Source organism: Grus americana, chromosome 25 (genome assembly GCF_028858705.1).
Source record: "Grus americana isolate bGruAme1 chromosome 25, bGruAme1.mat, whole genome shotgun sequence".
Lineage (NCBI taxonomy): Eukaryota > Metazoa > Chordata > Aves > Gruiformes > Gruidae > Grus > Grus americana.
Window position 1 is genome coordinate 2507467 of NC_072876.1, and position 23462 is coordinate 2530928.

General features: G+C 50.2%; 3 protein-coding genes and 1 long non-coding RNA gene across 14 annotated transcripts; 1 reads left to right on the top strand and 3 right to left on the bottom strand.

Annotated features, from left to right (window-relative positions):
- On the bottom strand, window positions 1-14239 carry LOC129196435 (cryptochrome-1-like). 4 transcript variants are annotated; one of them, XM_054803897.1, is made up of 12 exons: window positions 14102-14239; window positions 12995-13164; window positions 9450-9882; window positions 8353-8469; window positions 6524-6671; window positions 5794-5934; window positions 4784-4954; window positions 4479-4619; window positions 3815-3966; window positions 2765-2862; window positions 2125-2235; window positions 1-976 (listed from the first exon to the last, which is right to left on the bottom strand). In XM_054803897.1, exons 3-12 carry the CDS (start codon window positions 9860-9862, stop codon window positions 813-815), a joined length of 1656 nt encoding a protein of 551 aa, XP_054659872.1. In that variant the 5' UTR covers window positions 9863-9882; window positions 12995-13164; window positions 14102-14239; the 3' UTR covers window positions 1-812. The 4 variants fall into 4 exon arrangements, with proteins under 4 accessions (XP_054659872.1, XP_054659871.1, XP_054659875.1 ...); XM_054803896.1 differs by having other exon boundaries at window positions 9450-9885; XM_054803900.1 differs by lacking the exon at window positions 12995-13164 and having other exon boundaries at window positions 9450-9885; window positions 14102-14229.
- A 139-nt stretch (window positions 14240-14378) lies between these two features.
- UBE2T (ubiquitin conjugating enzyme E2 T) lies at window positions 14379-19405 on the top strand. Of its 8 annotated transcripts, XM_054803904.1 has the most exons (8): window positions 14719-14767; window positions 15694-15769; window positions 15861-15981; window positions 16322-16391; window positions 16914-17019; window positions 17522-17620; window positions 18027-18110; window positions 19132-19405. In XM_054803904.1, exons 3-8 carry the CDS (start codon window positions 15873-15875, stop codon window positions 19255-19257), a joined length of 594 nt encoding a protein of 197 aa, XP_054659879.1. In that variant the 5' UTR covers window positions 14719-14767; window positions 15694-15769; window positions 15861-15872; the 3' UTR covers window positions 19258-19405. The 8 variants fall into 8 exon arrangements, with proteins under 8 accessions (XP_054659884.1, XP_054659877.1, XP_054659878.1 ...); XM_054803909.1 differs by lacking the exons at window positions 14719-14767; window positions 15694-15769 and adding an exon at window positions 14379-14477 and having other exon boundaries at window positions 15869-15981; XM_054803902.1 differs by lacking the exon at window positions 15694-15769 and having other exon boundaries at window positions 14682-14767.
- A 441-nt stretch (window positions 19406-19846) lies between these two features.
- On the bottom strand, window positions 19847-20919 carry LOC129196498 (uncharacterized). The gene is made up of 3 exons (XR_008574172.1): window positions 20861-20919; window positions 20553-20636; window positions 19847-20304 (listed from the first exon to the last, which is right to left on the bottom strand). It is a non-coding gene; the product is annotated as an uncharacterized LOC129196498 (long non-coding RNA).
- A 143-nt stretch (window positions 20920-21062) lies between these two features.
- On the bottom strand, window positions 21063-22753 carry LOC129196271 (tetraspanin-18-like). The gene is made up of 4 exons (XM_054803466.1): window positions 22644-22753; window positions 22263-22457; window positions 21617-21691; window positions 21063-21350 (listed from the first exon to the last, which is right to left on the bottom strand). The coding sequence occupies exons 1-4, from the start codon at window positions 22698-22700 to the stop codon at window positions 21063-21065; spliced, it is 615 nt and encodes a 204-aa protein (XP_054659441.1). The 5' UTR covers window positions 22701-22753.
- Between the last annotated feature and the right edge of the window lie 709 nt (window positions 22754-23462).

The window sequence follows — 23462 nt, forward strand, 5'->3', positions numbered from 1 at the left end:
TTTTTCATGTCAGAAATAATTTTTATTTCTTTTAAAACCAAAGATAGTACCTACAGTGATTAAAAACCTGCTCTGCTCCACCCACCCCACCAAAACTCCGACCGTAACAAAAATAATTGACTAATCCAGCCTTGTGAAACTTCACGAGACATTTCAAGGGAAGGGTAAATTTTTACATGTGGTACATGAAAGAAATAACGCCTACCCTACAGTTCTAGAGGAATTAGCCAAGAAGGAGAGTTATGGTGAAGAAAGTTGTAAGTCAGCCCTAATTCAGTGAGATATTTTGCAATGTTACCCTTAAATGGGACTTCTTACGCATTTTAAGTCACAAGAACTACCCACAACCTTACAACGGGCTGCATTCTGCTGTACCTCCCCAAACTGGGGACTGCAAGCACAAACACTGAACTAAAAACCGTATCTGAAAATCCTTAAGCCTCTGTCTCTACAAGACAGGCAAATCAAGCTTTTAACACTAACGTGTGAACACATTAATGTGCATATATTCTTCAACTACGACTTCTCTGGCATGTTGGAAAGACTAGTATTTATCTTTAAAATTATTTATACAGATGCATGAAGACCAAGCGGATTTGAACAATTCTATAGCAACTTGTCCTATCAAAACCAGTCACCACTTGAATTTACCTAACAGCTGCAACAGACGGCTTGTAAGCCACTCACAGACAATTTTGTTCAAAATAACTGCACTAACAAACACATTCAAGATATGACATTTTTCTTGGAGGTCACTTGACAAACAAGAGGCACCATCTGCAGGGCAAAGTACTGAGTGCGGTTTGTCCAGTTCAGCTGGCCTCTGGCTCTCCCCTTTTGTCATTCTTTGGTTCCCAATGGGCAATCCCTGATGGGATCTTGGTTTGTTCTGTCATCCTGGCCACTTTTCCTTTTGATACGTTTTCTTCAGAGTGGTCACGTTTTACCTTTGTCTCCATTGGGTCATCTGTATCATCTAAAGCATGAAGGAAAGAAGAATTAAAGTTTGCAAGTCCTTCTCCGACTTCAGCACAACAGCCTGCAATGACAGTAGCAGGTGAAGTTACAAAGCGTGCCAGAAAACGCTTATATTTACAGGTAACAAGAATAACGCTGGGAGTAAGGGACTGGTTCTCAGATTTTGGCTTTCCATATCTCCAAGAGCAATCACAACAACATTTACTCTCCTAGACTGCCAGGTTTGTGGGAGAACTGTCAGCATATATTGGTTGTATTTGGAAGGTACCAATGTGCAACCTCTGGATACATTAGTATGCACGGGATTGGGAACTATTAATTCCTTCTGACCATAGCAATTGAGGTAGGAATACTTATGACTCCCCTCAATTCTGCATGTTGGATTTCTGTAATATATAGAGAGGCTGCTATGGTCTACTGTTAAATACAAAAGCATTGCTTCACTTACATTCCTGCAGAGGATTCCCCTGAGCCTAAGAGCTCATCACAGGCTCTAGGACTTCAATTTTTAGAGCACAGGTGGCATATCAGTGAAACATCTGTGTGATTGGAAATACCTAATAAATTCAAGCTCCCCCAAAGTTTCAGTGTTCCAGCCTTACCTGATAACTACCGGTTTGTTATGCGTATGCTTAACCTATTTAGAAAACAAGGTCAAAAGGTAAATTTCTTAGAGCAACTCAGCTCTCAAGGGCTTTTCACTCATTATTGGTCAGTGGGAATCTCAAATAATTCCTGCTATGGGGCAGGGTGGATCATGGTTAAAAACACAGACAACAATGCTCTGGTTCACAAGAGGCACAGGCAGAGCTGCAGAGATTTCTGCACCTTGGAGAGGTACCTGGCAAAGCTGGGGGCTGGGAGTCTGTGCAGACCTACAGAAGGGGGAAAAGATCTGGAAGGCATTTCTCCAGCAGGCAGAAGCAAGCTCCCATCCCGCAAGGGCGGCCAGAAGGGAAGGGACTCTGCTAAACCTCTGGGTTTCCCTCTTGGGACACCGTTTTAATAGTAACTAGAAGAGCACCATGTGGTGTTGGCAACCAAGAAGAAATGCATCCTGGAAATCAACACAAAACCAACCCCCAAAGCCATCAGTTCCTGGTGACAGCCCCTGCACAGAACGTGCAGTGCTGCAGCACCTCTTACCTCTCGTGAGCTGGGCTGTTCTGTACTGTTCCTCTCTGACCTGTTTCATCAGCTGCAGGTTGTGATCGCTGGCTTCCTTGTGGTTCACCATTGGGAAGGGGTAATCTTGACCTGGTGCAACATGGAGATAGAAGCCTTTACAGAACTAATCAAGGGCGTTTCACTGGATTTGCACCAGGGCAAATGCTTGCAGCTTTTCTTAAAATAAACGTCATTTAAGATAAAGCACATGACCCACTCTTCAGAAGAGCCTATTTCCCTCCATCAAAGAGTAAGAGTTCCCATTTAGACATAAGCGTGTAAGAGACTTCAAAGATGCATTAGAGGAAGCGTAAAAGCACAAGATGTTCAGAAGCTATTTAAAGACAGCCAAGCATTCGAGACAGATAAATGCGAAGGCAACAACTTAGAGTGATCCAATAGTTTTAGGACATGAAGTTCAGGCAAAAATACATACTCTGAAATTAGACTCCAGTAAAAAACTTTAAAGGTGAGTTGACAGAAGGTAGACTGCTAGATTAATTTATTTTCAGAAGATAAATGCATGACTTGTGTTGGAAGAGCGATGCTTCCGTTTCATGCATGCAATTATTTTGGACAGTTAGCAGCAGCAAAATCCTTAGCAAGGCATCTGAATTACCTATGATACACCCTGCTTGCTTCTGCTCCTCTTCAGATGCTGTCCAGGGCTCATAGATGTACTTGGAGGGATAGTTCTTCAGTATAGGCAAGTACTTCCTACAAAATAGGAATAATACGGAGTTTTATAATCCTGCAGATAAACACTCATACATTAAGAGAAGTGTATACCAACCTATGCTATATTAACTCTTGGTGATCGTATTGATACTACAATCCATGGCAAAGTTCTGATTAATTTTGCACAAAAGAACTGTTTTTATGTTCTGAAACTCTCCATAGGGTGATATCTTCCAAAAGTTAACTTTAAGCAAAGAATAAATGGGGTGATTTAAACATTACTTCTGGTTTTACTTCATCCAAAATATTTTAGTTTTTAACATTTTCACTGAAATTTTGTCTTAATCCTTAATATATTTCAAAAACAAACAAATTTTAAAAATCTAAAAAATTCTTACAGAACAGAAAAGTCATTTTCTGTCCCACTCTGTCAGGTATGTCAGCATGGGCTTCCCCTTGACAAGACCCAAAGCTAGACAGGATGTGAGGAAGAGGAGATGTGGGGAAATGGAGTTGTTTGCTCAGACATCAACACAACCTGCTCCTATTGCAGTCAGCTGTAAAATCACCCACTACTTATGAGAAAGCCCATCAGTATGTTATCTAGCAATAAGGAAACTGAGACTTTGAAGCAAAGAGGACCCACTCAGAGTGGGAAATAAAACTTAAGCATCTGAAATGAATCAGACTGCCTACAAAACCAAGAAACACAGCACAGACTGAAGCGGGGGGAGCTGTGGGAAGTTTTACTCAAGTCCTTTAGAAAGAGGAGTCAGCCTGGTGATCAAACAGGGTGCTGGAGCCAAGAGGTGCTCACAAATCAATACAATGCCCTACTCAGTCATCTCCCGTGCAACCACGGGCATGTATCTCTGCTTTTCTGTGCCTCAGTTTCCTTATGTGTTAAATAAAATCATTGCTATGACCTCTGTTTCCCAGGGTTTTATGTTTCAAACAGACCGAGTTCATCAGCTCAAGTGCATCACCCTACCGGATGTACTGCCCCTCGGGGTCCGTGCGCTTCCCAAAGCGGACGGGGCAGAAGATCCGCGTGTACTGGTGGAAGAACGCGCTGGCCGACAGCCACATCCAGTTCCCTGCATTGATGCTGTAGTCAGCATCTAAAAGCAGCTCTTCAAACACCTACACTTCAGGGATGGGAAAAGAAAGAGAGAAACACCCCTGAAACAGCTGCCTTCGTGGCAAAAAAACCCAAAAAACCAAACAGGCTGGGAGATGAAGGGTGAAGCTTGGCACTGTGCTAGACTGAGCTACTCATTTCACAGGGCAGACAGGGAAGGCTCTCCAGCAAGACAGTTTGCCAGAAGGAAGGTAGAGCAGGACCCAGTGATAGAGCAATCCGAAGCCCAAAGGTCTGGCTTTGAGGCCTGCTGCAGACTGAGCAGGTCCCCAGTATCCTCATCATCCAAAATCATCAGGCCTTGGGGATGGGAATGACCTCTCACCGCTGCATCCAGCACAGCAGGGCTCAGACTCAAGCAAGAGACCACGAGATGTCATAAACCATGAGATTTCTAGTGAGGCTCAGTAACGAAGCACTGCTCTACAGTACCACCTCCCACTGCCAGGCTCACGTTTTGCTGGCATTTCTCAAGGTCAGTCAGAACAGAGAAAACCAAAAACCATAAGTGAACCTTCATGCCCTCTTCCCAGCTGATCCAAAGGTCCCCCCGCGTCAGGAAGCAGGCGACAGCGTGTCGAGCAAGGTGATGGATCCAGCCTTCCTGGCGCAGCTGGGTCATAATTGCATCGATCCACGGGAACCCCGTCTGTGCCTGCAACAGAAACGAAACATCAGCCCTCCTGCATGAAGCTTCATTACACGTCTTTCCTACACACTGCTACAAGCCCCACCTCAAATAGCCTGCAGGGAACAATCCCAGGGCAACAGAAAAACTCTAAACTGATACACAGTAGTTGTGGCAATGCATCCTGTTACCATTTTCCATTTCTGGAGCCTCTCTGCATCCTCATACCAACTGATCTGAAGGCAGATGGGGTTCCCAGCCATTTTGGTGAAGTTTGGTGTTGCTGACGCCACTGTATAGAAGAACTCCCTCCACAGAAGCTGCCCTTGGAGTGACACCGGGGGCAGAGAGTGATGCTTGGCCTTCAAAAGACATGAGGTGAAAGCTTCAGTTCATATATACCATTACAGTCTCATTTTTGTGACTGTCAGGCCCATAAAATAAAGATTAATCTAACTAGACTACTGCCTTTGTGGCATTTTACTGTGAAAGCCAAAGAAATCCAAGATCCAAAGCCATGCTATATCCCCAAAAGCAAAGCTGAACTCTGTTAGACCTCAGTGTTACCTCAAACATTCTCCATCTACCTTCCAAAATGGTGTCACACTGGGATTTCTTAAACCAAACATGCATTTATTAACATATTAACTGCTCGGCTAGCTGGATTCAGGTGGCTCAGCTGTGTTTCAAGAGATACTCTTAAGAAAGAGGTTCAGGCAGACCTTGGTCTTCTTGGGTGGTTTTCAACTGTACTTTTTCTTAAGAATCAAAGAAGTTTTCAGAAGTTGGTTTTGGTTTATGCAATAGTTAAAACTTGTCTAAGATGAAAACGGATGCTTTCTAAAACCAAAACTGCTTGAACAGGCTAAACTGATCAAAAACTTCACTTAAACATCAGGCAGACTTCTTGAACTCCTTGAATTTTAGGAGGGTTTTCCTGGACTTCCCTGCTGCTTATGGCTCTCATTGCTCCCTATTTATCGTATTTCTAAAACTTTACTGGGAAAAGCTGTATACATTAACAGGTGTTTCGCACAACATATAAAGCCACTTCACAGATTTCATAGCATGCTGTGAGAAAACATTAGCAAAGCACCATTTTTTGATGCACCAGGTCTCTGCCAAGCGTTAAACCCTACCCTCACATGCCAGACACATGAGAGTGCTTGATTTGCTTAACCATGACCAATTATTTTCTTACCTGAGCATAAATGTTTGACAACCTATAAAAAAAGGTGCGAACCGACAGGCAGCCCACGCTGAAATACGGGCTCAGGCCTGTGGTGCTTGGAAGCAGCGAATTTGGGATTGTTTTCGGTTTAGTGAAACTTGCCACCCAGCCCTAAAATGAAAACAGAAATGCGGGTTCAGGCAGTACAAGGTGACATACATCCTGTTAATGAAACAAGGGGAAAAAATCTCCTGGCAATTGGCTTCTGCATTACAGGGGGATGTTCAATGTCATGCCTAGAAAACGCTCCCAGTGCCCATCCTCCCACAAATGCCACCATCAAGGACAACAAAATCTTGAGACCAGACTGCCATCCTCCTCCAAGATCTCCAGATACACAGACCTCCTCCAAGCCCAACGTCAAGGCCATGTGTCACCCATGGGTGCTGTGAAGCTCTCCTCATCCCATAGAGCCGGGTGATTTTGTAACACAGGGAACAGCTCTCTCAGTCCAACAGCACCTCACTGAAGATCTTTTCCACTTTGCAAAATTGAGAATGGGTAAAGCATCTGCTTAAAAGCAGCCAGCACCAAGGCAGGCTTGGCTGCCAGGAGCTGAACCTCAGCGGGGAAAAACTCAGCTAGAGCTGGAACAGCTGAGCAGCTTCTCGAGGTCCAGACACAACCACACATTAAAGGAGGACACTAACCTCAGCCCATCTAGAGCCACGATCATCACTCATGTAAAATCAAGGCTGACCTGGTCAGTCAAGTGTTGCTCCAGGCGCCGTAGCCCTTCGGTCTCCCCTCCTTTCCAGGGAGAGAGGGTCTCCAGGGGGATCTTCAAATCCACAGGGAGAGGCACCCTGTAACACTCAGCCAGGGCCGGGTCAGGGGACCTACACCTCCTAATGTGAAAGAGAGACCTCTTTCAAAGAGGGAACTGGCGCCAGAAGACGGAGGAAGATCCCTGCCCATGGCCTCTGTCATGACATGGCGAGAGCACAGCCAGAAAACCCAGGCTGCACCTTCCCTGGGGAAGAAAAAGCTTATCCTGCAATCACTCCAGGTAATTCTAGTCTGAATTGAGGGAAAGGGAACAGACCCACCAAATTACCGCACTCAGAGCAGTCGGCTGCAGCCCCCACAGCTCAGCTCAGCTCATCCCTCTCAGTTTCCCATCTGCTACATAAGGCTCAGAGGCACCTCCTCAGCTTCCGCCAGCTGTCTCATCCATCCCTGGGAGGGAGCTAAGAGCCTCCTCAGTCTCTGAACATAATTATGGGGCACTGACGCTGCCTCTAAAGGCTGCTCCAGCTTCCGTGCCTCTGGGGGAGTTCACTCTGGGAGAGGTTTCATAGGAAAGGAGGCAGATCAGCTCCCTGGGCTGCACCTTCCTAACCAAGTTGGGGGCTCCCCAAGCCCAGACCTCTGAGCAGTCCCCTCACATCTCTCCTGCAGCCTCAGCTACTGAGGCTTCCCCAAGGCCTCTGCCCACTGTGAGGCTGAAAGAGCATCAAGGTATGGTTTTTCTTCCCCCTGTGAAACTGAGGAGGAGGTTCAAGGACGTGTCAGTGGTATGCAGACTTCTCAAAAACCATGAATGAACTCAGATATCAATAGAGATCTTTCTACTTACCTGGAAAAAACTGAGCTCAGCTCTGTTGCAGACACCTACAGAAGAAGGGGCCAGTGCAGCTCTCAGAGCACTGACATAACACAGGCCTGCTGGGAAGCATGTGAACCACTTATCTCTAGTCATTAATTTCAAAAGTGCAAATAAACAAATTAGGGAAAAAAGGGAAAAAAAGAAAAACAGTGCAAGAAAAAATATAGGAACTGATATATCCTAATACTTACAGGGCTTTTATCATCGGACTATCTGAGGACAACATTCCAGAATTAAGAGGATTCCCCCAAGATGGGAAGACCTAAGCCTTGCTTACCAACACAGAGCTGAGGTCACGCAGGAGGCACCTGACAGAGAAGTCCCAAGTACCTACAGTCCCATCCCCAGCGGCCAGCTCTCTCCTACCCCAGTCTTGCCTCTCTTTGGATCATTGACCTCTCCTCATGCAGAGCTAAACATAAGATATCCTTGACCCTGAGCTTCTTCTCAAGTCCTGGGAGACATGAACTCGGTCCCTCCTTCCCATACAGCAGAGGGGAGGAGAAAAAAGATTTCAAGCCAAAAGAGAACAGTATGATTATTCCGCCAAATTTCCTGCATAAAACAAACTACAGTGGTTCATCTAATTCCTGCCTTGAATCTTGTGAGGAAGCTAGAGCATGACTTTGAGAAAGAGGACTGTAATTCCTTAGTCATTCCTCTGTTAAACTTTTACATACCTTAAAAGTCTGTCTCAATGCACCTTGCAAAATCTTAAGTCTTTGGGCTGTGCCCCCTCTCATCTGTTTTCCCTTACCAATAGCAGAATCACATCCCATCTCTACATGCAATCGATAACTCTCCACGCATACAAGTAATGCAATGTAACATCTAAAACATTTCGTTACCATTTGGCCCTGGCTCTTCTTTTGGGCAGAGAAAAAGGACCTGTGGTTTCCTGCTGGCTAGGTGTTACTTACTGGAAATCTTCAGCCATAAGGTTTCGGACAGGCACCTCAGGGTCACCGAGCAGAGAGAGAATGTGAAGGAACCTCTTGTATGTTAATGGGGGAGTCCCACCGCTCAGGTCCAAAATCCTAAATAAAACAAGATCACTTTTCACCATAGTATAAACCAAGAAGGAAGCTGGAGCTGCCAGTGGATAGGAAGGTGACAGCACAGGCTGGAACAGCCCCGGTTCGTACAACTGAATGTGGAAATTACAGATTTTACAAGTAAAACTTCCCCAGGCGAACACACATCCATCCTGAGAGCAGTCTCTTAGGACTTGAGACAACAAAATTGGGACCGGGATGCCAGCCATGGCTTTAACTGGGCAGCTCTGCACAGCCAGACATCACCAGGATGGCAGAGGGAAACGTGCAGGACACCTCTGGGGCTGCCAGAGGCAGACAGATTGCAAAAAAAAAATCTAGGTTCAGGGCAATAAATAACTCTTCTATGTATGCAACCACCCATGCAAACAGAATTCAATATAGCAAGTCACATACATCCATCCATTTACATAAATTAGGGGCTTTCCAGAATTGGACTATTAAGGTTGTTTTAGCTATTACTGATCACCTCCCTATTATTATTAATTTCAGTATCTTCGGTTGTTCAGCTCTGCATAGCAGCTTGGACCCGAGTGTATCCAACCACCAGGAAAGTTGATTAGAAAGATTTAAAAAAAAAAAATCTGACACAAAAAATTTATAGAAAAGTTCTATTAAATGTGTTAAAGAATTTCTTCCACTCTGTTTAAAAGAGTAACTAATGTAAGATTTCAAGTGAATTAAACTGCCCAAAAGGAAAATATTAACAAACTCTTTAGGCTTAAATCACAGCCCAACATCCTAACACCTGTGCAACCCCCCCAAAATCTCTTCTGTTACCTCCAGCAGACCAACACAGAAAAAATGTCCAGCAAACAGTGCTCAGATAGTCCAATTTTATCAAAAGAAACACGTTAGGATCAAGAAGGACCAAGATACTTGGCCTTTTCTCCCTGATGCTTGCTAAATCTAAAATAAACTCTCCTGGAGACACCTCACTGGTCTTTGGGGCAATCACGTACCGTTCGGTATCGTACAGACTGTGTCCCACCAGGGAAAGCACCTCAAACCCCAGCTCTTCTCCCAGACATCGTATGTTGGCCTCCATCTCCTTGTAAAACGGTTCCATCTCCGCATCCAGGGTCACTTGCGTGATATTCCACTTCTGGATGTGATCTCTAAGAACAGACTCATACTCTCCTTGAATAACCAGCAAGCAAGAGCCCAGCTGACACAAGTTTTGCTGAAGATCCTCCAGGGACTGCAGCAGAAAATGCCATCGCAGGGCCCCTATGTGCATGACGGACGTCATGAACTTTCTGTCCAAGATGTAGACAGGGTAGACGGCCTCCGAGGACTCCAGAGCAGCCAGCAGCGTTGGGTTGTCATGAAGCCGAAGTCCCTTCCGGAAAAGATGAATGGTGCGATGTGGCATCCTGGCTCTTCTCCTCAGATCTGCTAAAGAGAAAGGGAACTGTTGGCTTTCAGGACACACAATCCCTATTAAAGAGCAAGGTCAATTAACAATTAGAAATGGAGCTCCAAACAGCCGTCAGCTCTTTTTTACCACAAATCTCTTCTGGTTTTGGTAAGTTTTTGTGAGAGAGAAAAGCAGAAACAGGATTGTCCTGGTTTCGGCTGAGATAATTTTTTTTCTAGTAGCCAGTATAGAGCTGTGTTTTGGGTTTAGTATGAGAATAATGTTGATAACACATTGATGGTTTTAGTTGTTGTTGGATAGTTGTAGCGCTTACACTAAGTCAAGGATTTTTCAGCTTCTCATGCCCAGCCAAGTACAGAAGAAGCTGGGAGAGCACAGCAAGGACAGCTGACCCAGGCTGGCCAAAGAGATATTCCCTGCCATGCAATGTCATGCTCCAGATATAACGGGGGAAGCGAGCCGAGATCGCTGCTTGGAAGTGACTGGGCATCAGGTTGTTGTTTTTTTCCTTCTGCATGTAGTGAGCAACTGCATTTGTGCATCGCTTATTATTTTTTTATTATTATTATTCTCCTCCTTTGTTATCCTTTTAAACTGTCTCTATCTCAACCCACTTTTTTTTTTTTTTTTCTTCTCATTTTCCTCCCCATCCCCTTGCCGGGGGGGCGAGCAAGCGGCTGTGTGGTGCTCAGTTACCAGTGGGGTTAAACCACGACAGGGACCAAACTGCTCTCCTCAGCCAGGTCCCACCATTCAGCAGCTGTGTCACCACCTTGCTTCGTCCCCAAATGAGTCACTCAATTCCTTAAATTAAATCCCTAAACTTAATTACATCCCAACAGTGCTCACCAGAAGGAAGGAATCAAAACAGACCACAAAAACATTTTATAAACCCAGAGAGAGATGCAGCCATCAGCAAACCCTCTGTAAGTCAATGGCAAGAAGATGATTTCAAGGAGCTCTGTCTCCGTTTGTGCACAATGGACTGCGGGAGAACAGCTCTGCAGGAGCCCTCATCTCATCAGAGACCTGATACAACACTCACTCGGGCAGTGAAAAGCCCTTCTGGATCTCAGTAGGAGACATGAGAGACGCGGCATGTTTCCTCACTACTGGAGGTGAAATGAAGCAAAGCATAGCCCAACTCCAATATAAGAGCATAATATCTCAATTCATCCAATTGCCATACTTTTTATCCATCTTTCCGAGCCGCAGGAGACCTCATGGTGCTTCTAAGTGTCAGGAGAAAAGCCCTTCTGTCTCCACAGCAGAGCTGGGTGGTGATAACTACACAAACCTACTCTTTTTCTAAGGTGGGGCTGATGTAGGGATTAGCACACACATTCATTCCTCTTTGAACTGCTTCAGCTGAGTTTAGAGGACAGGCAGGAGGGCTGATCCTGGCTTTCAGTCTGGGGTAGCTGCCTCACAACTGCTGGCTGCTCTGCTCACCGGGTGACAGACTCAGCAGACGGCAGCAAACAGAAACAAGGAGCCCAGCTGCCACCTCGTGTTTGTACCAAACCCAGCAGCATCTCCCCAACTCACTCTCTCCCACGTAAAAGGGGGGAAGCTCAACACCCACTTCCCAGCTGGGCCCACACCTTCTAATTTCAAGCATTACCACCCAGAGAAGAATTAAGAGATTAGGGATTAGCAAAGAACTAAACAATAATCTCTAATCTAGTTCAACTCTTCCAGCCAAACTGCTCCACTCACACCCTCCCAAATGGATGCAATAGGTGACTCGGCCCCTTGTCTCCCCACTCAACCCACAATCAACAGCTTTACCAGCCCTATAAAAGATGGTCAGACTTGCCCTGCTCCCAAAAACTTCATCATCACCAAGACAAACCCAGTTGCATTCCCAGGCCGTGACGCAACCCATCACAACCCCCCGATAAGCAACCCGTGCAAGCTCGCGAGCGCTGGGCAGCACCATGCATAGCCAAAGACAGGGGCTTGGGCTTTGCGGGGTGCTCTGCCTTGCACCCCGGCTCGGGCACTGCCCTGCCCGCACGTCCTGGGAGAACAAGAATAACAAGGTGACTCTCCTGCTGCTCAGGGGAGCACCCAGCTGGCACTTTTGGGTAGCAAACCACACAAAGGTGGCTAGAAGAGTCCCCCGCATCCTGCAGCAGGAGCACAGGACCACCTGGCCTCACCGAAGGGCTGTCCCAAATCGGGGGCTCCAAGATACCCCCATGGCCTTTGGGGCTGTCCCAAGCCCTGCGGCCCCATGCAGTCTGCAGGGCCACCCCAAGTCCAGGGCCTTGCACCCCGAGCCCAGTGCCCCTTTGCCCCACACAGCCTAGAAGACTGCTCTGAGCCCAGGGTTGTGCAGCCCCATACAGCCCATGGGGCCACCTCACACCTGGGGCCTCCCATGGGATGGCCCCAACCCTGGGGTTTTCCCTGGGTGGGGGCTCCAGCCCTTCCAGTGGTGACATTCCCTGCAGGGCCAGGGGGACGTGGCCATGGGGAGCAGGACTGGGAGGGACTGGGCACAGGGCAGGGGGACACCAGGCCAGGGCAACAAGGGGCTGGGTTTAGGAACAGCTCTGGGGATCCCAGCGCAGGGGACTGGGGGAATCAGACCTGGTGGGGAGCAGGGGTTCCAGGAAAGGGGGCTGGGGAGGGAGCGAGCCCAGAGCCCAAGGAGTGAAGGGCTGGGTGGGGAACTGGGACCCACCATTGGGTGGGAAGGAACAGGAAGAGATCACTGGTGTGGGCCCAGCGGCACTACGGGCGTGTCAGAAAGGAGGTGGTGGCTCAGCACTGAAGGGCTGCACCCTGGGATGCTCCTGCCCAGCTGGAAGGAAGGAGGAAGAGGAAGATCCTCTGGGGTGACAGGGGGAAGGCGGAGCAGGAGCTGTCTGTCGATTGACTTTGTGTTAGGATTTATGCACTGCTAGTCTTCTAACTCTCTGCGAACTGGTGGCTTGAGGCCGTTCACCCAGCTAGTCCAGACAGACTCCCTGCCACATCTGGATTACATCTGTTCATCAAAAAATCAACCAGCGCAGGCAGAAAATACACCTCGCACCCAATGCACCCCCACACTTTGGGAGAGGTACACCATGACAGAAAGCAGGGAAAACCCCAAACTAGACAACTGGGCCTTACCTTGAGGGTTACTCGTCTGACGCTACAGGGTCTTTACAACGGGTCACCCCACAAAGGGGATGCCCCACAACTGCTGATCACAGCTCTCCTGCTGATAAGCATTTCTCTCTGCAGGAGGGATGCAGCGGTCAGAGCGTCACCATCCGAATCCAGCTGTGCTGCTCCTGTTCCTACAACCATTGAGAAATTAGTTGCCCAGGTTTAAACGCTCCTAAAGATCATAAATGTGTCGAGGTGGATTCTGCATCCAAGATGGTTTGAGTGACTCGAGGCTTTTGTGTAATTCCTGAGAGAGGAGAAAGATCACAGCCGGCTCACCACCCTCTAATCCTCCGCCCCTTGGAGCCAGCAGAGCAAGATGGGGCAGGTACGGGCTTGCAGCCCAGGAGCTGGGAAAGAAAACTTTTTAACAGTTTAATTTCCTTGGCAGGCACTCTGGATTGTCCAGTTAAGTCAAACCACAGATGTTCTCCTTGGCTGTAAGCCTGTCTGCTTAGGAGGCGATGGTAATGCAATCATAAAGCTTTAAATACATGTGTCCGACAGCTGGAAAAAGCAGCCTCACGACTGCCCTCAAACCGTGGTTTGGGCTTTTGAAGTGGAATAATTGTCACCATTATGTTGTTTAACGGTATTCTGATTTAACAGGCTTGAGAACAATTCCTTAATCGGGATTTAAGAATGCATTTTTGGCATAAATTTGGTTACATAATCCCAGTCTCCACATCGAGCCAGACCTGAGGCTGCTGTTGATTCAACACCTCTGTGTTATTTCTCTTGTTCTAATAGCTTAGGTGATAAATAAAGCGCTATATATAGCACTTGATGTGAGAAAATGGCATTTTAAGTCGCACCAGGAAAAGAGCCCCAAAACCACCCACGAGTAGGGGCTTCCCCGGGTCTCCCCCCGCAGCGGCTCGGGGGTCCCGGGGAACCTCTGCCCGTGGCGGGGGAGCCGGGCCGGGGCCCTCAGACGGGAGGGGAAGGGACAAGGACGGGAGCGGAGGAGGCGACCCCTGCGCCAGCCCCACGGCGGGTGGGGGGCGAGCGGCCCGGCCCGGCCCCACACCTCCGCCGCTGCTCCCAGCACCCACGATCCCCCTTTACCTCCTTCCCCGCGGCCTGCGGGCGCAGCGGGCCCAGCGCCCGGTTCCTCCCGGAAGCCCGTGCCCGGCCCTTCGCCCCACGGTGCCCCGTTACACAACGCCGGCCGGGGAGGGAGGGGCCGGGCCGGGCCACCGCGGTTACGCAAGGGCCGCTCGGCGGGGTGGTGGTGGTGGGGGGGGGGGCGCGGGCCGCTTCTATCAGGGCCCTGCCTCCTGCCCGCGGAGCTTTAACGTGGTTTGGAGCGGGGGCTGGCGGCCGGGGGCGTCCCATGGCGGCGGCGAGGCGGCCTCCGCGGCCTCCGCGGCCTCGACGCCCCCCACCCCCCGGCGCCGCTCCCCCACCATCCCGTCAGCGGCTGTGGCTCGCCCCGCACTCGGTAAGCCCATACAGCAGGGTTTTATAGAAGGGGCGGGGCTTGTGTTCCCGCCTGCAGGGCTCTTCCAATAGCAGCGCCCCTCCACTTCGAATTCGAAGGGCCGCCGCAGAGAGGGCGGGACTGGGAATACCCAATCAGCGCCGGCGTGACATGTCGTGGGGCGGGGCTGACCGCGAGGCTTCTCCCCTCGTTGCTAGGCGCCGGGGGAAGTCCCGCCTCCGCAGCGTTGTACCCGGGGTCGCGCCGCTGCCGCCTCACGCTGAGGGTGTGTGAGGGGCGTTAAACTGAAGGTACCGGTTGTTTGGGGGAGGGGGGGTAATTAGGCTGAGGGGGGTAATTAGGCCGGGGGAAGCAGCGAGGCTGGGGTGGGGGAGGTTGTTTCTGGTGGAGTTTTGTGAGCCTGGGGGCATTAGGCCAGGGAAGGCCATTCCCATCCCTGTGAGGGGGCAGTGAGGCCCCGGGGGGAGGGCGATCCTTGTCCGTGTGAGGGGATAATTAGCTGAGGGAGTAATTGGCTGAGGGAGGGGTGAAACTCTTTCTCCAAGGAGGCAGTCAGCCGGGGGGGTGCAGCTGGACTGAGGAAGGGTTAAGTAGTTCCTCGGATGGGTAGGCTGTGGGGTGGTGTGGCTGGGTCTGAGGTGTTAGTTGTGCTGTGAGGGGAGGTGAGGTAAGGTAAGGTAAGGTCGGGAGGGAGGTAAGGCCAGGGAGAGGTTTGCCCTCCGTAGGGGTGAGTGGGTAGATCTGTGGTGGGTTATGGGAGCCAGGTCCCTGCTGTCCCCCTCGGGGTAGGTTCCTGTCTGTGGGGTTGTCAGCTCAGGAGGAGGTTCCCTGGCCGTGGAGATGTGTGAGGGCAGAGGGGTGGATGGGAAGGGGGTCCTGCCTGGGGGATGTGAGGGGGTATCCAATCCCTGAGGCAGCTTTGGGCTTTCCCCTTAAACAGGAAGGGAGAGTGGGAAGAGGGTCCCTGTCTGCTGAGGGGGTGGGAGAAGGGGGACTGCTGGGTTTCCCAGTCTAAGGCAGCTCTGGGGGTAGGTGTCCCTGTCAGTGAAGGGACAGTATTTCACCCTGAAGGGACAAGGGTTGTCCCAAGGCAGGTGTGACAGTCCTGTTGGGGGGTGTGGAGCCTGTCCTAGGCTGGGAGGGTTTATTAGACTCAGCTGCAGACTGAGCAATAGGACTGATTATAAAGGGTGGGGATTTGGTTCTCCTCCTCCAGCTGGATGCAAGAGCAGCTCCAGGAACAGGCTCCTGAGACTCTGGTTATCACATCAGGATAACAACTTAAAAACCAGGTTAATTCTCCTTAGGAAAAAAAAAAAGTCTCAATATTAAGTGCTAATTTTGAAAAGCTAATTTTGCCAGCGATAAAATTCAGTCTCTTAGATTTTCAGCACAATGCAAAGAGCATCACGACTGAAGAGGGAGCTCTCCCTCTTGACCACAGAGCCACCTCCAGGCATCACCTGCTGGCAAAATGAAAGCCAGCTAGATGACCTACGAGCACGTACGTACTTCTCTGGTGGGACTTTTCTATAAGTAAGGGCTACATTCTCTGGGTGCCATGTGCTTTAGAAGTTGCATGGAAGCGTGGAATTTTAGAAAAATACCTAGGGGTTGTTTTTTATCTTGTTTTTTCTTTAAACATAGCTTGGCCTATGGCTCAGTCAGTCTATGATTTTGATTGCTGTGGGGTGGAACAGGTCTCAGATAAGATGACATTATTTTTTTATTCCTGGATCTGAGCAGTGTTAAGAGTTCTGTAACTGTGGGTGGTATGTGGACGCTGCTGGACAAATTCAAGTGATTTTGAATGTAATGCTTATGTTTTAATCTTGCTTTTAAAGAAATTTTAGGAGGTGCGGACACACCATATGAGAAAGGAATATTCAACCTGGAAATAGTTGTTCCTGAAAGGTAAGTGGGCAATGACATCTAGTTAAGTAGCTGGTGTAGTGCTTCCTTAAATATAGGTTAACTGATGTAAAATTTTTGCTATAAGTGCTACTGTTTTGGTCTTTCCTTTAGGCTCCCAACAAAGAACGTGGTTGATTAGGTGATACCCTTCATTTATGGAACGTCATTATTATTTGCATTGGCTGATAGGATGTCCAATGTGAAATTGGTCTAAGATGTGTGATTAACAACCTAAAAGCAGTATGACAAGATCTCTACCTTATTATATTGTCTCAAAGCATTCTGGAAAGGAGTGCTTTCATGATTAGGAAGTTTTTTATCGCATTTGCTTCTGTGTGGAAAGCTGCCCAGGAAAGCTGAAAGCATCAAAGGCAGAGCGCTGCTTCCTCCAAAAACGTGTGGGGAAGGATGTCACTTAGTAAATGGCTGGGAGGAGGAAATGATGGCATTGCTCAGGTGAAGAAGCAACTGGTGTACAAATATAAAAACAAATTTTTGTTTCTTAACACTTATCCCTTAAAGGTACCCGTTTGAGCCCCCAAAGATTCGTTTTCTGACCCCCATCTATCATCCTAATATTGACTCTGCTGGAAGGATTTGCCTGGATGTTCTTAAATTACCACCAAAGGTAAGATAGCACTACTTGGGCATGGGTAAGTGAGCCTGAAGAGGATAATGAACTCCTTATCTTTTTCTTGTAAAAGCCTTATTGAATGTCTGTTTGCTACTGACTTATTTACGCAGGAGCACAGGAGTAAAGTTTTTGAGCGGCATCTCCTTTGTTTAGAGACTAGAACATGACCTTCTTTGTTCCATATAAGTTTCCAAGGTTTTAAGGGTTGGAGTCAAAAGGCATTAGGTGGCCCCCTGAAAATGGGCTCCCCCAATACCGACCCAGAAGAGCTGCGCAGGGTAGAGCCTGTGGCAGTCGGTCAGGCTTCCTTGGAGAGGCTGCAGCCCATCCTTTGAGAATGGATCTGGTGTTTTCCAGGGCGGCTTCAGTGCTGTAAGTCCTGAGGCAGCTTCTGGGCAAGTTGGGTTTAAATGCTGTAAGTCCTGAGGTTTCTCTAGGCAGCCCACGGGCAGGTTTCTTTCTGCTTAACTGCTTCTCCTATCCCATTGCCTTGAAGGGTGCGTGGAGACCTTCCTTGAACATCTCCACGCTGCTGACCTCCATACAGCTGCTGATGGCGGAGCCCAACCCTGATGACCCTCTCATGGCAGACATAGTACGTGAGCTCCTCTTCCTCCCTTGTGGCCATGGGCACAGACTGGGAAGGAACAGTGTGTTAGATTTAAGTTCTGCTTCTGCTTCACTCGTTCTGGGTTAACATGCTAGCACATTACATCACAGCGTAGCCTGATCTGGATCAGGCCTGGGGACGTGACTGCATTTCCCTGGGGCGTGCGGTACAGGATTTGTGCCAGCAGTGGAAAAGAGATGGTAAAGGTCTTGCCTTCAAGCCTGCCAGTGCGCATTCTTCAAGCAAACTAAAGCCAACAAAATGAATTTTATGCTTCATGCTGCATGCATGTAGTGGGTTTGGTCTGGCTCTAGGAGTAAAGCCAGACCTTAGTCCCAGCTTCTCATGCGATGTTTGTATAAAATAAATCTGTTTTGCTTATTACATTTAGTCCTCAGAGTACAAGTACAACAAGCAACTGTTCTTGCTAAATGCCAGAGAGTGGACTGAGAAATACGCAAGCCAGCAGAAGAAGGTAAGAAGTGCACCCTGCTTCCTCAGCTTAGTGTAGCTCCGTCTTTGTGAACAGTCTTTCTTGTCACACTTGCTTTGTGCAGCTGTCCTTGGCAGCTTGCTTTCTCTCCTCCCCTTCTGTTCTGTGGTTTGGATGTGTATTTAATTTCATTATACTTTTTTTTTTTAAGATCATTAGATTCACTCCTTCCAAACAAATGTGTTCATTCATAAATAATTGCAGTGCTTCTCAGGAAGAATGAAGGAGGAGTAAGACTGAAGCCTGGTCAAACCCTTCCCCAGGGATCCTGCAGCCCTGTTTCTCTCTCGGCTTTGTTCCTACCACAACCATGTTCTGCCATGGTTGTGCCTTGTGTTCGGCTATGCCTGTTCTCTGCCTGCTCATCCATTCGCTGACTAGTCTCCCTAATCCCCGGCTGAGTGCAGCCTTCCTGCTGTCACCTTCCCCTTTTCCTGCCTCCGTTCTGCACCCTGACTTATCTCACAAAGGAGTCACATAAAAATAAACTGCACTTAAGCAGATCAAAACCTGTCCTCAAAAATCAGTTATGTTTGGGCCTTCTCCCTTACGTGGGTGCTTTCCCTCCCTGCACCTGATTTGGACAAGACGCTTTCTGAGAGGGAGATGTCTTCTACCTGGAAGTCCCAGGAGTGGTTCTTGCTACTCCAGCTCTGAACAGATTTGCAAGTTAATTGTGTGGGTTGTTAAAAGAGCTCGGGGTGAGGAGATCTTTACAGCAACATGCTTATCCTCAGAGCGACCTGGCTTATACACGTATGCGCCATTTCTAGGCTCAATTGTTATCCCACTCTCCTGTCGTTCCCCCTTCCTAAAATTCCCAGCAGTGGGAGCAGGATCACTAAGGGACACTGCATAAAAGCTGGAAGCACAGTCAGCTCTGATCTTCACGAGTGCAGGGTGTTCCGAGGTGTAGGCATACAGCTGGGAACACACAGCAGTGCCAAGGGCTGTAAGACTGAATTATTCACAGCTGTTAATTTTATTTCTTGTGTTATCACAGGTTTCCAAACCTTTGGAAGAGAAAATAAACCAAAGCAAAACAGGTACAACCAATGATTCTGCTGTGCAGAAGAGAAAAGGGAGTAATATCTGCAAGAAGGAGAAGAAATCTCGCCTGGATTCCTAAGTGGTTTTTGTTCTCGTTGCAGCTGTCACCTTTGTTTTCACTGTCCTCCCTTTACACAGGTATAACTAAATATTTTAAACTATATGTAGCAGTAGCAGGCTTTGCTTTTCTATTTCCTAATGGGGTTTTTGTGAAAAGTTCTGTTATATAAGTAAACTATAAAGCTTTAATTTATATATACATTTCTGTAGTTGTGTGGAAGTTTTGGAATATTCCACAGAAAAGGAATATTGGAAGTATTTGAGGCCCTGGCTCCCTGGCAGTGTTCAAGGCCAGGCTGGATGAGGCTTTGGGCAACGTGGTCTAGTGGAGGGTGTCCCTGCCTGTGGCAGGGGTTGGAACTAGATGGGCTTTGAGGTCCCTTCCAAGTCAAACCATTCTATGATTCTGTGAAGTACTGGTTCAGCTTCTGATTTCCAGCTTTCTCTCGGAGAAAAGGGAACAGCACCAAGTATTTCAGTTTCTATTTTACTGTCCCTGCCTCAGAACAAACTGAAAGCAGAAGCTGAGCAACGGAGACGTTAGGACTAGTTTGTGAAAATCCTTCTCTAGTAAAGGCTTCATTTGCCTTGTAACATCAAGGCTACTAAAGGAAAAGTCAATTGTTAAGACTGAATACTTTCTAGAGCAGCCTGTTTTAGTCCAGTTGCAGCTTGGACCATGGTGCACAGGGTGGGCAGGACTCCCTGTCACCAGAGCTGTTTAATTTTGTGACGACTGATGGCAGATCGCAGTGGCACCAAGTTTGATGCTCAGACTCCCGCTCTATGCAGTTGCCTCTAAGGAATTTAACCTGTGTCCCATTCCTGCTCCCAGAAAAGCAAGCCAGGCCCATCCTTCTGTGTCCACTGGAGCAGATGGGAGCAGGCAAGGCTCCTGCCTGCCTGAGGAAGTAATCAGTGCTGAGCTACAGAGCCATGCTCTGGTATGGGAGGAAATGGAGAGTGTCTTTGCCTGCCGCTGTTTCCAAAGCCTCCCCTCTACCGCACTTCTTCCTGCTCAGTCGAAGTTGTAATAAAGGCAAAAGGCAAAGAACATGGCGAAGATCTGCAATGACAGGAGTGAGGGGAGCTGGTTAACAAACCCTCCCCAGGCCTTTAACCTGGCTTATCTGCAGTGGGAGGTCAGCTTTATACCCCTGGACAGACCCACTGTACATCCACCTGCTTTCTGGGTGGGATCATGACTGCTAGAGGCGTGGGAGGGCCCCTTCACCCACAGAGCACCCTCCTGGCAAAAAGCGAGCCCGTGTGAGGTGACCTGCTGCCTGCCCTGTCCCTTCCCATCCTCAGTACCTCGATGCCCAGCACGGCCAAGCTGCAAGTCCCAGGGACAGAGATGTATTTCTGCAAGGTCCTGCCGAAGGTGGAGAAGCAGCCCTGGGGGCAGAGAGAGGATGGAGGCATTTGCTTGCATTCCCCACAGCTGCAGGGAGCTTGGAGGGTGACTTGGGGCGTTGGGAGGCACTGTGGTGGGGCTGGATGAGGTGGGGGCTTGGAGAGTTGCTGGGCTGTGGAACCACGAGCAGTGGCCCAGGCTGCTGTCCCTCCCCAGGGTCAGAGGGTGCTGCAGAGGCTGGGGACAGGGCCGGGTCGTGTCCTACCTGCTCGTGGATGTAGCCGGGGCTCCTCTCCTGGCACTGCTCCCAGCCCAGCAGCTCACCCGCCTGCAGGAGCCCATCCCGGGCACAGCATGCCTGGGGCCAGGGTGTCTCTGGATGCAGCTCCTGGAAACGGGAGCCATTCCCAAAGTCTTCCGGTCCTAAAACACCACAACATGAGAACTGAAAGGGAAGGGGAACACTATCAATGCGCTGTCAAAGTAGAGGGGTGTCGCTTGGGGAGGTTATGAAGGGAGTGGGAACAGCCCAGCATGGTGCTCAGTGTCTGTCTGGGGTCCACGAGACCCTTGTCCGTGTTCAGGGTCACCCTCAGCAGGTCCTGTGGGTGCTCCACACCCTGCTGCAGCCCACCAGGAACCTCCTGGCTGCTCACCGTGACCATGAGGGTGTTCCAGGCAGTGGAGAAGACCTCAGCACCCTCGTCCCCACGGTAGTTCCTCCGCAGCTCAGACAGGAACTGCTCTGGCTGGATCTGTGGGACCGGTGCAGTCCGTGAGCAGTGGGGGCTGCACACCCACCCTAACCCACCCTTGCCCAGTGCCACCCTGGGATGCCAACTCTCTTTGAGGGGACATGGGGACCCACCCACCTGGTTTCAGGCTTGTGTCAGGGTGCTGGTGATGAAGATGAGGGTGAGAAGGGATGTCCCTGCACCAGTCCCAGTTGCCTGGGGGACTCAGGGCTGTGACCCATGGCATGACAGAGGGAGGAGAGGGGCTGGCTGTGCAGGGATGGTACCTGTTTCCAGTGCACCAGGAAGAGAATGGCCCCAACAAGCTGCGTGAGGAAGACGAGGCACACCAGGATGAAGAACTGGAAGGCAGCAGGATGAAGGAGTCAGAGACCAGCCCAGCCCTGCTCCGGCTATTCCTCCCCTCTGCAGCCAGCCCTGCCTGTGCCCTGTGCCCCTGAGGCTGGGGGACGGGGGGGACACAGGGGAAGAGCGTGCAGCTCCTGGGAACAGGCACCACATCTCTAAAGCACCCTGGCCGCAAGGCGGAGGGTTAAAAACAAGAACCCGCTGACAGGGTCTGGGGATGCCAAAGAAATTGAGGTGTCAGTGCTCGGAAAGGGGTTTCTAACCCTCACTGTTGAGAGGAAAAGCTCAGAAATGCCACGTGGGACAAGGCAGCTGCTTCAGAGAGGTGACCCCACTCAGTGGGCTCTAAACTGAAAGACTCACAAGGTGGGGTCGTGACTGGGGGCTGTTGAGAGTTGACAGGGCCAGGATGGGGAACACCAGGCTTTTGGCTCCTCCAGGGACACCCCACAGCCCCCAACACCCTCCATCCCCTGGCTCCCCACATCCCGCAAGCTCCTGCACCCCACAGCCCCCTGCGCGCACCCCCCGTGCCTGCCTTTCTACCTGTCTCCCCCCACTCACCACCAGCAGCAGCGGCCGGCTCCGGCGCAGGGCCCCGCAGCACCCCAGGAAGCCCAGCAGCGAGAGGGCGATGCCCACGGCCAGCAGCAGGTAGGCACCCGTGCTCAACACGGGCTTGGCAGCCACGATGTCCTGGAAACCAGCCGGGTCCACGGCCACCCAGACCCCCACACCCACCAGGCATGTCCCCCCAGCCTGTGGGACATGCCACAGTTATGGGGCGTAGGGGCTGGCCCCAGGCACCCCACAGGGACTGGGGATGCTCCAACTTCTGCTGGGGTCCCCTCCCTTGGACTGGTGTCACCCACCCCCTGGGCCGGCCGGAGATGTCACACCCCAGGGATGGGTCCCCTCCACCCTGCTGGGCCCGGGTGGACTCACAAACACCAGCACGTTGAAGATGAACATCAGGTACTTCATGCAGCTCAAGACACCCATGGGGATGCCAAGGGGGGACACACACGGCAGCGTTCGTCCCTGCAGAGGGGAGAGCAGAGCCCTGGCCACAGCCAGCCCCAACCTGTCCTGGACCCCCCAGCTCCGGCGGGACACAGGGCTGCCCCCAAACAGCACGCAGCCCCCCAAAATCCCCAGAGCATCTCCTAGCTCCCGCTGCATTCCCTAAAAGCCCCAAACCCCACCACCACTCACCCTGAGGGGACAGCGGGTGACCCAGGCGCATCCAACCTGCCGGGCACCAGCAGCGTCTATTTAACGCCAGGAAAATCCCCCCCGCCCCAGTCGAGCAGCCCCCAAGAAACCCCTTCCAGCAGCAGGGGCATGAATAATTGATGGGGAACTGGATCTGCCATTGTGCCAGGCAGCGGCGAAGGGCGGAGGGGAGTCTCCAGCCCTGGCTGTCGTTAGCGGAGGTAATTAAACCTCCAGGCAGGGAAAGACGAGCCAGCCCCAACAGGCTGAGGGCGACCTCGGCCATCAATTATTGCTGCAGACATTTGCTCTCCAGGGCTGTTGGCAGCTGGGGAAGCCCTCGATGATCTTTGATGGGGACCTGCGTGTGGGCAGGGCGGTGCCCAGGTGGCTGGTGGCCACTGGGGACAGAGGGACAAGGATGGACAGGTGACTGGGCCTGGCCTCTGCGGCCTGGGCACCCCTCAGGGCGGTGCTGCTGTGGTAACGGAGCAGTAGCATCACTATAACCGCAGGCCTAAGGGCGGCACAGGCCCGACCCCGCTCCCT

Bases quoted from the DNA above. Each gene is read 5' to 3' on its own strand.
- LOC129196435 (XM_054803897.1), bottom strand. From the start codon at position 9,862: ATGCCACATCGCACCATTCATCTTTTCCGGAAGGGACTTCGGCTTCAT. The intron at 6,672-8,352 runs GTAAGTAACACC...CTTTCACATTAG, and splicing joins CTTATGGCTGAAGATTTCCA to GAGGTGTAGGTCCCCTGACC. The intron at 2,863-3,814 runs GTAGGGTGATGC...CCTATTTTGTAG, and splicing joins CCCGAGGGGCAGTACATCCG to GAAGTACTTGCCTATACTGA.
- UBE2T (XM_054803909.1), top strand. From the start codon at position 15,873: ATGCAAAGAGCATCACGACTGAAGAGGGAGCTCTCCCTCTTGACCACA. The intron at 15,982-16,321 runs GTACGTACTTCT...TTGCTTTTAAAG, and splicing joins GCTAGATGACCTACGAGCAC to AAATTTTAGGAGGTGCGGAC. The intron at 17,020-17,521 runs GTAAGATAGCAC...ATTGCCTTGAAG, and splicing joins TTCTTAAATTACCACCAAAG to GGTGCGTGGAGACCTTCCTT.
- LOC129196271 (XM_054803466.1), bottom strand. From the start codon at position 22,700: ATGGGTGTCTTGAGCTGCATGAAGTACCTGATGTTCATCTTCAACGTG. The intron at 22,458-22,643 runs GTGAGTCCACCC...CATGTCCCACAG, and splicing joins TCTTCAACGTGCTGGTGTTT to GCTGGGGGGACATGCCTGGT. The intron at 21,351-21,616 runs GTACCATCCCTG...CCGGTCCCACAG, and splicing joins TCCTGGTGCACTGGAAACAG to ATCCAGCCAGAGCAGTTCCT.